General features: G+C 39.5%; 2 protein-coding genes across 2 annotated transcripts; both read left to right on the top strand.

The window, feature by feature from the left end:
• Positions 1-250: 250 nt before the first annotated feature.
• On the top strand, positions 251-2,108 carry LOC108039140 (serine protease grass-like). The gene is made up of 4 exons (XM_044461435.1): positions 251-470; positions 589-631; positions 1,469-1,641; positions 1,699-2,108. Exons 1-4 carry the CDS (start codon positions 251-253, stop codon positions 2,106-2,108), a joined length of 846 nt encoding a protein of 281 aa, XP_044317370.1.
• Positions 2,109-10,523: 8,415 nt separating this feature from the next.
• Positions 10,524-11,154, top strand: LOC108039141. Its single transcript, XM_017116066.2, has one exon. It carries the CDS (start codon positions 10,524-10,526, stop codon positions 10,839-10,841), a length of 318 nt encoding a protein of 105 aa, XP_016971555.1. The 3' UTR covers positions 10,842-11,154.
• Positions 11,155-12,456: the final 1,302 nt, after the last annotated feature.

Raw genomic sequence — 12,456 nt, 5'->3', positions numbered from 1 at the left:
AGACGGACAGACGGACAGACGGACATCGCTAGATCGACTCTCCTGGTGATGCTGATCAAGAATATATATACTTTATAGGGTCATATATGTCTCCTTCACTGCGTTGCAAACTTTTGACTGAAATTATAATACCCTCTGCAAGGGTATAAAAACCCAGCCCTCTTATCGCTATTTTTATGCGACAACAGTCCTATATAAATAGACCGCGCCAAAAGCATTTATTCAGTCTTCGAAAATAATTCTATAAAGTATGAAAGGCTTTATACTAGGAGTTGCGACATTAGCCTGTCTGTTCCTTTGTAAGGAAGGATCCGCCTATTTGCTGGAACCCCAATGCGGAACAACAAGGACCTTGTACAGGGTGAAACGGGTGGTTGGAGGACAAGATGCTGAAATGTACGCCAATCCTTGGATGGTAGTGCTCTTCAAAGACCTTCAATTAAACTGTGTCGGTACGCTCATCACCTCCCGTAAGTTTTTAAAAAATATTAACCCCTTTGTAAGCTTTTTTTTTGTTTAGCAATGTGCTTTAAATGAGCACCATCTTTTCAGTATAACTTAGTTATGAACTTTAATAATCTATTGCAGGTTTTGTTCTGTCGGCAGCGAGTTGCTTCGCAACTTCGATTAAGTATGTGGCATGAGATGTATTTTTATACCCTTGCAGAGGGTAGTATAATTTCAGTCAAAAGTTTGCAACGCAGTGAAGGAGACATTTCCGAACCTATAAAGTATATATATTCTTGATCAGCATCACCAGGAGAGTCGATCAAGCCATGTCCGTCTGTCCGTCCGTCTGTCCGTCCGTCTGTCCGTCTGTCCGTCTGTCCGTCTGTCCGTCCGTCCGTTTCTACGCAAACTAGTCCCTCAGTTTTAAAGCTATCTGCTTGAAACTTTCTCAAAAGTTGTCTTTCTATTGCAGGTAGTATATAAGTCGGAACGAGCCGGATCGGGCCACTATATCATATAGCTGCCATATAACTGAACGATCGGAAATGCCATAACTTTGGTGTTTTTCAAGTTAGCAAGTTAGGAAGTTCTATGGGTTTTATTTTTGGCTAATCAGTCTGACTTACCAAATTTCATAAGGATCGGGCGACTATATCCTATAGCTGCCATATAACTGATTGATCGGAAATGCCATAACTTTGGTGTTTGTAAAGTTAGGAAGTTGGGATTATCTATGGGTTTTATTTTTGGGCAGTCAATCCGACCTGCCAAATTTCATAAGGATCGGCCGACTATATCCTATAGCTGCCATATAACTGAACGATTGGAAATTACATAACTTTGGTGTTTTTAAAGTTAGGAAGTTGGGATTTTTTATGAGTATTAAGAATGCATCATTTAAATAATTTTGGAGAATATAATTTACAGAATATTCTGCAAGGGTATATCAACTTCGGCTCCGCCCGAAGTTAGCTTTTCTTTCTTGTTTTAATTGAAATTAAATTCTTGCTCTTTACAGTAAGGTGCGCCTAGGCGAATACGACATGTCAACCAACCCAGATTGTTCATCGATGGGTTGTGAGCCACCCAGCTTTGAGATTGATATCGAACGGTTGATTCCCCACCCATCGTATGGCATATTTCAGAATGACATAGGTCTGGTCAAACTGGCTCAAAATGTTATTTTTTCAGGTAATGAAGGAATCTACTAACCATTAAATACTTTCTAAACTGAAATATTTTCTTTAGACCATATCAGGCCGATTTGTCTGCTCGTCAATCAGAGTGTAGTAAGAACTTTTACATCATTTAATGTCACAGGCTGGGGTAAAACTAAAACTAGTGAGATCAGCAAAAAACTTCAAACCGCAACTTTACACAATTTGGACAATGCTATATGCGGGCCAATATTTGGAATAAGAATGAGTGAATCCGAAATTTGTGCCGGCAGTTGGACCAGCAACACATGTATCGGGGATACGGGGGGTCCGTTGACTGCACAGCTGGTCTATGGAAAAATTCATCGGGTCTTTCAGTTCGGTATTACCAGCTTTGGAATGGAAAGATGCCGTGGAGTTGGTGTGTACACAAATGTAACACACTATATAAACTGGATCCAAAATACTGTCAACGAAGATTTTGTGATTCGTTTTTCATAATAAATAAAATGAACTTGTATCTTACGTTTTTTTCAAAAAGCCTATAAAGTTTGTGATTGACATCAGTGAGTCCATCTTATTGCAGTCTTTGAGTGTTTTTATTGTTAATAAATAATAGTATGGTGTTTTTATACCCATTACTCGTAGAGTAAAAGGGTATATTGTATTCGTGCAAAAGTATGTAACAGCTAGAAGGAAGCGTTTCCGACCCTATAAAGTATATATATTCTTGATCAGGGTCACTAGCCGAGTCGATATAGCCATGTCCGTCTGTCTGTCCGTCCGTATGAACGCTGAGATCTCGGAAACTATAAAAGCTAGAAGATTGGCATTTTGCATGCAGATTCTAGGAGTTCCTACGCAGCGCAAGTTTGTTTCAAAAAGGTGCCACACCCCTTTAACGCCCACAATCGCTTATATACGATATAATATATATTTCGGAAAAGTAAAAATGCAGTTTTATTGTGTTTATCAATACCTATCGAAATGTAGAAGAAATTTTTCAAATCGGACCATTCGTTAAAAAGTTATGCGTGATCAAAGTTTCTATCTCCATCTCCCTCGCACTCCCTTTACCTGAGTAACGGGTATCTGATAGTCGGGGCACCCGACTATAGCGTTCTCTCTTGTTTTTACTACAAATTAACGGCAGAACTCCACCTAAACCAATGAAGTTTGGCAACTCACAATTGCAAAAAAGCTTCTCTGATCGTAACATTGAGGAGTTTCTGACGCTGTGCTTCCATCCCCGTAGATATCTGGTGAGTCTGAGGTGACATTTTGACGAAACTAGCTAGTCCTATCATAGTCGGGTTCACTCCCCAGTGAGATAGCTTTAAAACTAAGGGACTGGTTTGCATAGAAAAAGACAGACGGACATGGCTAGATCGACTCTCCTGGTAATGCTGATCAAGAATATATTTACTTTATAGGGTCGGAAATATCTCCTTCACTGCGTTGCAAACTTTTGACTGAAATTATAATACCTTCTGCAAGTGTATAAATATGCCCTTTTAGAAAATTGGGCCAAATACGGAACATCGTTACCCTGAGCAAATCCAAAATAACCATCGTTTGGGTCCCCAGCCACAGCTCGATTTATGAGCACAGCCCCAACCGTTCAGTTCACACCCATCAATGCCAGAGACATCTCCAAGCTAATTAAAACCACCAACAAACAAAAGATAATTGCTGATTGGGAAGGTTTTACCCACAGATATAAAGCGCTAAACACAGCCTGTGAAAAAACTATATTTCCAAAAGACCTCAACAAACTCGATCGCAGGATTTACACCCGCTTTCGCATTGGACATACACAGGAAACGCACGAACACCTTCTTCAAGGATCTGCTTGCCCTCCCTGCCGCTTCTGCGGAGACAGGACTTTTTCAACCGACCATCTTCTCGACAACTGTCAGGCCCTAAAGCCCATACGCACTTCCATTTTTGGATCCTCCTCCAAATCAAATATTAAAAGAATTAAAGTTTTTGTTAATAAAACCCATCTCCGAATATAGACATAATAATTAAACTCTAATAACCCGGCCGAAGGACTTCAGTTTCCAGTGCCATTTCTCTTTCCATTAATTTTAGTATTGTATACTAGTTTTAATTTGACAAAATAAAAAAATAAAAAAAACAAGAAAGGAAAGCTAACTTCGGGCGGAGCCGAAGTTGATATACCCTTGCAGAATACTCTGTAAATTATATTCTCCAAAATTATTCATATGATGAATTCTTAATACTCATAAAAAATCCCAACTTCCTAACTTTAAAAATACCAAAGTTATGGCATTTCCAATCGTTCAGTTATATGGCAGCTATAGGATATAGTCGGCCGATCCTTATGAAATTTGGTAGGTCGGATTGGCTGGCCAAATATAACACCCATAGAAAATCCCAACTTCCTAACTTTACAAACACCAAAGTTATGGCATTTCCGATCAATCAGTTATATGGCAGCTATAGGATATAGTCGGCCGATCCTTATGAAATTTGGTATGTCGGATTGAGTGGCCAAATATAAAACCCATAGAAAATCCCAACTTCCTAACTTGACAAACACCAAAGTTATGGCATTTCCGATCAATCAGTTATATGGCAGCAATAGGATATAGCCGGCCGATCCCGGCCGTTCCGACTTATATACTGCGTGCAAAGGAAAGAAGGGTGTGTGCAAAGTTTCAATTCGATATCTTTAAAACTGAGAGACTAGTTCGCGTAGAAACAGACAGACGGACAGACAGACGGACAGACGGACAGACGGACAGACGGACATGGCTATATCAACTCAGGAGGTGATCCTGATCAAGAATATATATACTTTATAGGGTCGGAGATGTCTCCTTCACTGCGTTGCACACTTTTGACCAAAATTATAATACCCTCTGCAAGGGTATAAAAAGAAAATTGGTGATGGGCGCCCTAACTTCCTGAGCCTAGCTATAGTATATCCTATAAAACCCTCTTTATTTAATCTGTATTAGGAAACTTTTTTGAAGCTCTTCTTATAGTATAGTAATATAGTAATATAGCATAGCGTTGACAGATAATACAAATGGCACACTTGTGTAATTTTTATCTGAGGGTATGAATAATACATAATTTGCAAAATAACAAGCTCCTCTTGTTCATCGAGAACCATTGCTCAAGCTGCTCAAGCTGCCCAAGTATAAATACAAATATCTGTTCGAGTGCACACATCCGCTGACCAGAACCGAGCACACTGATTCCGAATGGGGGCCTAAGCAAATATGCAGGAGCCGTGATATCAGGTGCGGGAAGAGGAAAGTGCGGGGAGGTGGAGCGGGAGGGGAGGCGAGCCACGGAGTCATGGCGCATCATGAATTGCCTTTATTTGTCTTCATTACACTGTCCTCTTCACCGGCAGGGCCAAGCCCACTTTGCGCCTGGCTGGATAGTTTCTGGCCAGAAGAAGTCAACGGAAGGGGCGGCCAGGAAATTCAAATACTCAAATACGCTTACAGCTCGAACAACAATCAAAGTTTGGGCCCACACAGATACACCCCAATATAGTCACATTGTTTTGCTTGCCTTTCTGTTTTGTTTAGCATTTTTTTCCGATGTCACAGCGCTCTTCCGCTACTTTGACTGCTCAGATTAGGGACATGGCAGGGGTTTGTTCGGGCAAGTTTTTTGCGGCTTTGCCTTGATAATCTTACGTCCTTTGCAGGACATCAAGGGCATTAGCATGTGATATGTGAAGCAACTTCTCGGGTTTTTTCGGGTTCAAATCTGTATATAAATGGGTTTGCCAAAGGCAGAGCTCACAGAGTGCCTGACTGTATGGAACTCGGCCAAAGATTCGCTCGAACTTTGGCATTGACAATTCTTTCGCACCCCCGATCCTGCGAGTTGAAGTTTCTTAATTACCCGGCAAAGTGGAATCAAAGGAGTTACGGCACCGGGCTTGGGGCATTTGCGGTGATTCAGGTGCGGCGAGTTAATCAAAAATTCTAAAATATTCCCTTTCTCGGCTCCAGGGACTTCGTCTAGGCATAAACTGTTGCTTTTGCTTCGACAGCGGCAGCCATAAAATAAAAGCCATTTGGAATTTATGCCCGCCGCCCATTTGTCGTCAGCATAAGCGGAATCGGCTGTAAAGGTGAAGTGGCCGACGGACTTAGTGCGTGTAATGAAAATGAATCCTAATGAAAACCCCCTCTCTTTTGGCAAGATAAAAACTCATCATCCTGGACATCTTGGACTTCCCAAAAATAGCGAAAATATGGTTCAGTATATTTTCCGCGCGCATCTTTCGAGATAATCATATCCCATTTTATTACTTAATTTGCCTCGCAGGTTTATCAGACTCCAAATAACATTTTCTGTACTAGAATATACCGAGGTGCACTTACAACTCAATGGAATAATTTTTATATAACCGATTGAACCACTAAATCTAGAAAAACCATTAGGATTTATTATTGTTGCCAATTCCAAAAACTATCTGAAGAAATTAATCTGCTGGTATATTTGGACAAGAGAAATGCTTTTAAAATGAGTTATACAGAAACTACCCATAGTTATTTTCCTTATTGACATTCTAATTATCGTACAGAAATGGCCAGCCTTAACACTTTTAAATGTAAGAACATATATCAATTCCCCAATACCCCTTTTATTCCACCTTTTTTATTTGAGGGCGGTGTGGACAGCAGAATGCAAATCGGCGGTGATGGCCAAATGTCAATTTACGTAAATTTTATGTTTATTTGTCCATTGATTAATGGCCGAGGACACACACGAGGTCCTCGGTCGCAAGTCTTCAATCATAAGAAGTCGCCCCTTTTTTCGGTGTTCGCCCTTCGCTTTATTTATGCATACAATTTATAGGCTGAAACCAGCATATTTGTGTCATTAGCCGCAAATTTTTGACCCATTTGTCATTAGAGCTGACTGCAGACGAGCAGGACCAAGGATTTGCATAAAACAAACGGTCACGGCTGCCCCTCATTCGTTAATGTGTAGGTGTGCGTTTGTGTATATGTGTGTTGGCCATTGTGCCCTGCCAAAATGTGTGACCGACAAGATTTATCAAGTAATAACAGACATTTCGGACAACCCATAGACCCATTAGTAACACGCTGTTTGACATTGTCTGAAAATATCATTTTAATCACAGACCACACACAAGGAGCACATGTAAGCCTAGCAGGCCGTTGCCGATGCGAATGTGGATGCGGATGCGGATGCGAATGTCCAGAAGAAGGCCGAGGTGAATCCTTCATCGGCATGGTCGGTTGATTCAAGATGCTTTGTGAGTTTCTTTATGGGATTTTAAAAACTGTATTCTTTTAATTTCTGATAATGAAACGAGGAAATTATAGTCAGACCTACTTCAAAATAAGCATATGCATATACAAAAATGACTTTTCTCTATTTATTTATATAAAAGATATCAATACCAAACCAACAATTTTATAAAGCACTAGGATTTATTCAAAATTACTATTTAAAACGCATCGTACTTTCACGAAGAATGCTTTGATTTTAAAGGTAAATACAAATAAAAATCAAATCAAATGTTGGATATGTTGTGATTTGTAATTTTAATAGCTTTCAAAGGAGTATAATTGGTAAAATTTTGGAACCATTTTAGAAATGGTTTTTTGGCGTTTTGAGGAAAATAATGTAAATCAATAGGGAAAACTGCCTTTTAAAAAGTCTAGTAAAGGTCATAGCCATAGCTTTTGATCGTGAGTGAATTTAATGGGGAAATTAGTGGCTCAAAACCACCTCTGATTCATTAATCGCTTACGGATCCCTGAATCAATCGGAAATGACTCGATCGGGATTGAGAAATCCCTCTGTTTAGTGGGTTTTCAGAGTCTCCGATTCGGAGAAGTGATTGGTGCTCGGACCCTGATTCTTGCAGCAGTCAGAGCATGTCGGCTATGCAGAGCGTCCGTGTCCGTTGGTGGTTAACAAATTGAATCCCAGAACTATTCAAATTAATCTAGGAACTTTGCCTGGTTCATCCGTCCGCCTGTCCGCCTGTCCGTCAGTAGGACTGCCCGCCAGTTGGCGTATTCCCACTACCATCAGGTGGCTTCGTACTAACTGATTTATGTGCGGCAATGCTTGGGCTGAAAACTTTCCATTGCGGGTTAAGCCTCGGCGAAAGGAAATTAAAAATTACAGGAAAAAAGAAGAGTGGCAGCCACGAGGAAATCTTGGGCAACTTTTTGATTTGTCTGCCACAGTCAGCCGACACCGCGGTGCAGTTGTGCCCCGATCCCGGTCCCCTCATCCAGCGGCTCTTCCTTAAGTTTTAATTACACGAAACGTGAGCCAGATTACAAACAGCCAGCGCTTTTGATTTGTGTTCTCCGTTCACAAATCAAGCGGTCGTTTCCACAGAACTTAACAATACCCCATACACTTGCTCTGCCCGAGCAATTATGAGTCGTAAGTAAGTTATACTTCACATGAAATGGTATCAACTATCGGCTTAATATTCGTTTATAGGGCATCACATCCAAATCGCAAAGTTTATTCATCGAACGGTTGGTTTTAATTAGCACAGTCTCGATGTTTTAACCCCCATTAAAAGCTTGCTACCAACTTTTGGAGGTTAGTATCGGATTGATCGAATGGATCACAGAAAAACCGTTCGAGGCATATTTGGATTTAATACCACAATAAAATGTAATATTATAAATATATTAAATAAATTTGATGAGCTTTGATCCCTCCAAAAAGTTGTCGAATCTGGCACACTGGTTTTTGATGGTATTACGAATGAGTACTAGTGGGCTTGTGTTCATTCTCATGTCGAGGAGACAAATTAATTGTCAACTCATGTAGTTCTTTGACGACGTCTTCCAAATGCGACCGAATTCGAATCCCACAATGCATGTACGTGTGTGTTCAATAACAAGCGACAGGAAATGGAGAGGATGTCCTTGGTGCTATGGGCATGCCCACCAGATGCCATAATCGTTGTGTAGCTTCAAGTGTAACCCAATTAGTTGACAAGCGTTTCAATATGGCTTAGCCCAAACACGTCCCAACTCAAATATTCGTTTCTGTAGCTTGAGGACATCCGTTTGCATACCCTGAAAAACTTAACAACACATTTGGATTTATTGAAAAATGATTATTCTGATGTGATAAATCACTTTTAGCAGACAGTATTTTTTCGGGACATTTAATCATATTAGAATTAATTGAAGTCCCGCTGTGGGAATACATCTCTTATGACTGAAACAAAAGTGCGTATTTGATTCCATCGAAGAAGTTGCGTTTCTAAGCGCTAACCAACCACAACAATATCAAGGGAGAAGGAGGAAACTTTTTTAATTAAAAGGAAAAATAGGGAACGAATTGAAACTTTTGCCACTGACAAAATGTTTCTCCCGGCCATCAACAAGTTAAGCACAACAGAAATGCTTTCTTCTCCGTATTTTTCCACCTGTTTTCTTTGATTCGCTTAAACCTCATAGCCACCCAAAAGAAGCCACCTCTTGGCTTCCTCTTTTCCTGTTGTTGTTGCTCTACTTATTGCGCTTCATTTGCAGCAATGAAATTTAAGCGCTTAAAGAAAAGTTTCCGATGTTTTGTTATTCAGTCTAGTGTACTTTATGCGATTTACGCCGCTTCGCAAATTAGCTTTTCGATTCTTTTTAACTTTTGCTTGACGTAGGACTTAAATAATAATAATAGGTTGAAAAATACAAAATAAACGAGGAAAACATTATCTCCATCATATATATATTGTATATAGCCTTGCAGTCTCTACTTATGTCCATACTTCCTAAACCAGCCAACAACCATATCTCATTTTACAAATTGGACGATTATTTTCCAAGGCTGGCGTTGAACCAATGGGTCCAATTTGACTACACTACTTACATGCAAGGGTATATAAGCTTCGGATTCCGGAAGTTAACATCCGTTCTCGTTTTTATTGACTTTTCCGAAGGGAATGTGCGAAAAGGCTGTCGAAAAGGGAAAAGTGTAGAGGGGTTACTTCTTGGCAGCTGTTCCCTGTGTATTACATTTGAGCTCTGTAATTATTATTATTATTATTATTGTGTAATATTATCATGATTATTTTTACGGTTTTTGCATTTTAAAACAAATGAGACTCGAATGAGACCTTCGCATGTATGCTTGCGGGTGGGCCAAAATACCCAGGAACTGGAATTTTTATGTGGCTTTAACTGCTTGTCCGTCGCCCATCAATTTTACTAACTTCTGAGGAGAAGGCGCGCCAAGGAAATGGCAGACCGAAGAACATAAAAATCAAATTTACGCATAAATTGTTAACTCAACATTTGTAATTTTGGGACCAAAATGGCAGGGCGATGAAGAAATTTTCGTTCTTTACATACACTTTAACAAAAATCTATGGCACAAATTTAATGTTTAATAATTTTTGTTATATGGAAACCTTAAATGTTCAATATTGAAATATGAAATAAATGTACCTGCCTATGTACGTATTTTGCAAAGAGTAACTTTGTCGCTTTACTTAAGCGTTAATTCTTGTTATTGAATCAAAATCAACTTTTTGACAAATTTGTACTATTAAGCATGACTTTTGTAGTGTGTAGTATGTAAAAGCTTTTAATATATATTTTTTAATTTGACTTTTACATTTTTCTACAGCTTCCGTTCTCGTTTTTAAATAGATACTGTTCAAACATTTCTAAATTCGGACCCAATCTGAATCTGAAAGCAACACTGGGGCGCAATCGCAACCGGGCATGTCGGCAGTGTTTCCAGTTTCAGCGATTAAAACGGGCGAGAGCTGAACTCAATGACCTTGAGCTGGAACTGGAACTGATAAGGCAGCATGGCAGTGGGAATTCAAATCGAAATCGGTCTGGGAATTGTAAACGCGAATGGGAATGGTAGGGCGCTCTCAGTTGCTTGTCAGCCTGCAAGATGTGCGCAATGAAGCTGCCCCTGGTGGTCTGCCTGATCCTCACCGCCGCTCTGCTCCTCGGCCAAGGCCACGGGATCCCGGTCGAGGTGGACGTGCCCGCCCCCGACTCCAACGACCTCGACACCGACTTCGACGAGGCCTCCGAGAAGACCCTGGGCACCGTTTCCATCAAGGTGCGGCACATCCAGACGGATCCTGCTCTGTGCGAGGACACCTCGCGCTACCACCCACACTACCCCCAGTGCCACAGCTACTGCAAGCACCAAGGTCACTGGATCGGGCAGTGCAAAAAGAAAACCTGCCAGTGCTTCTCGTAGATGGGCCTCGGGTATCTGTAAACCAAAATACCATTTTTTTTTTTACCAGAGATTAAGAATTTAACCGACTATGTGAAAAATATTATAAGCAATGTGTAACTGTTGCAAATAAAAATGTTTGTTTATTAGTTTCTGTTTCGTTCAAAGGTTTTACTAATTTTCCTAAATTTCGTGAATTGTTCAACAGATATTTAAAACAAAATGTATCCTCCGATTCTGAATATTTTAATTTAGTTCCATTGTGGTATTTATTGTTGAAATACCAAATAAAGAGCGAATAACAATATCCATAAATAACAATTTACAAACAAAATTTATTGTTTTATTAAAACCACTCGAACTAAAAGAATTAAATTGTGCAAACTTGGCCTGTTTTGTCTTCTAATATTAAAAACGCAAAGATTCTTTCTTAAATTGGATATAAGTGTGATCAGGATATTAAGAACTTTATTAAATAATTCTAACAAAACAAAAATACAAATTAAAACTACTATTAATTTAAGCAAAATTAAATGAAGTCAACATATTATGCAAAAGAACAGCAAGGTTTACGAAAAGTTCAAAACGGTTTAAGAAGAGATAACTAGGCAAAAATGTTGTGTCGAGAAATGATAAACACTAATGAAATAAACCTTTAAAATAAGAATAAGAAATTTTAAATGAGAAAATTTGAACGAGTGAATTTATTTACTTTAAGGCTAACTCATTTGTATACCCTTGCAGAGGGTATTATAATTTTGGTCAAAAGTTTGCAACGCAGTCAAGAAGACATCTCCGACCCTATAAAGTATATATATTCTCGATCAGGATCACCTCCTGAGTTGACATAGCCATGTCCGTCTGTCCGTCTGTCTTTGTTAAGTTAGGAAGTTGGGATTTTCTATGGGTTTTATTTTTGGCCAATCAATCAGACCTATCAAATTTCATACGGATCGGCCGACTATATCCTATAGGTGCCATTTAACTGAAGTTTGGATTTTTTATGAGTATTAAGAATGCATCATATAAATTATTTTAGAGAATATAATTTACAGAGTATTCTGCAAGAGTATATCAACTTCGGGTCCGCCCGAAGTTAGCTTTCCTTTCTTGTTTTTATACCCTTGCAGAGGGTATTATAATTTCAGTCAAAAGTTTGCAACGCAGTGAAGGAGACATTTCCGACCCTACAAAGTATATATATTCTTGATCAGCAGGAGAGTCGATCTAGCCATGTCCGTCTGTCCGTCCGTCTGTCCGTCCGTCTGTCCGTCCGCTCGTTTCTACGCAAACTAGTCCCTCAGTTTTAAAGCTATCGCTTGAAACTTTCCCAAAAGTTGTCTTTCTACTGCAGGTAGTATATAAGTCGGAACGAGCCGGATCGGCCGACTATAACCTATAGCTGCCATATAACTGAACGATCGGAAATGCCACTTTGGTGTTTTTAAAGTTAGGAAGTTGGGATTTTTTATGGGGATTAAGAAAGCATCATATGAATAATTTTGGAGAATATAATTTACAGAGTATTCTGCAAGGGTATATTAACTTCGGCTCCGCCCGAAGTTAGCTTTCCTTTCTTGTTTATTATTCAATGGGAGCTCTATGATATAGATGTCCGATTTTAATTTAATTAAAA

The sequence above is a fragment of the Drosophila rhopaloa genome, unplaced genomic scaffold (assembly GCF_018152115.1).
Source record: "Drosophila rhopaloa isolate 14029-0021.01 unplaced genomic scaffold, ASM1815211v1 contig_3, whole genome shotgun sequence".
NCBI classification, from domain to species: Eukaryota; Metazoa; Arthropoda; class Insecta; order Diptera; family Drosophilidae; genus Drosophila; species Drosophila rhopaloa.
This window is presented reverse-complemented; position numbering and strand designations above follow the sequence as displayed.

What these genes read in the sequence shown, in the direction of transcription:
- LOC108039140 (XM_044461435.1), top strand. Translation starts at nt 251, where the DNA reads ATGAAAGGCTTTATACTAGGAGTTGCGACATTAGCCTGTCTGTTCCTT. An exon ending in TGCTTCGCAACTTCGATTAA is followed by an intron (nt 632 to 1,468) that starts GTATGTGGCATG and finishes TGCTCTTTACAG; the next exon opens with TAAGGTGCGCCTAGGCGAAT. An exon ending in TCAAAATGTTATTTTTTCAG is followed by an intron (nt 1,642 to 1,698) that starts GTAATGAAGGAA and finishes TATTTTCTTTAG; the next exon opens with ACCATATCAGGCCGATTTGT.
- LOC108039141 (XM_017116066.2), top strand. Translation starts at nt 10,524, where the DNA reads ATGTGCGCAATGAAGCTGCCCCTGGTGGTCTGCCTGATCCTCACCGCC.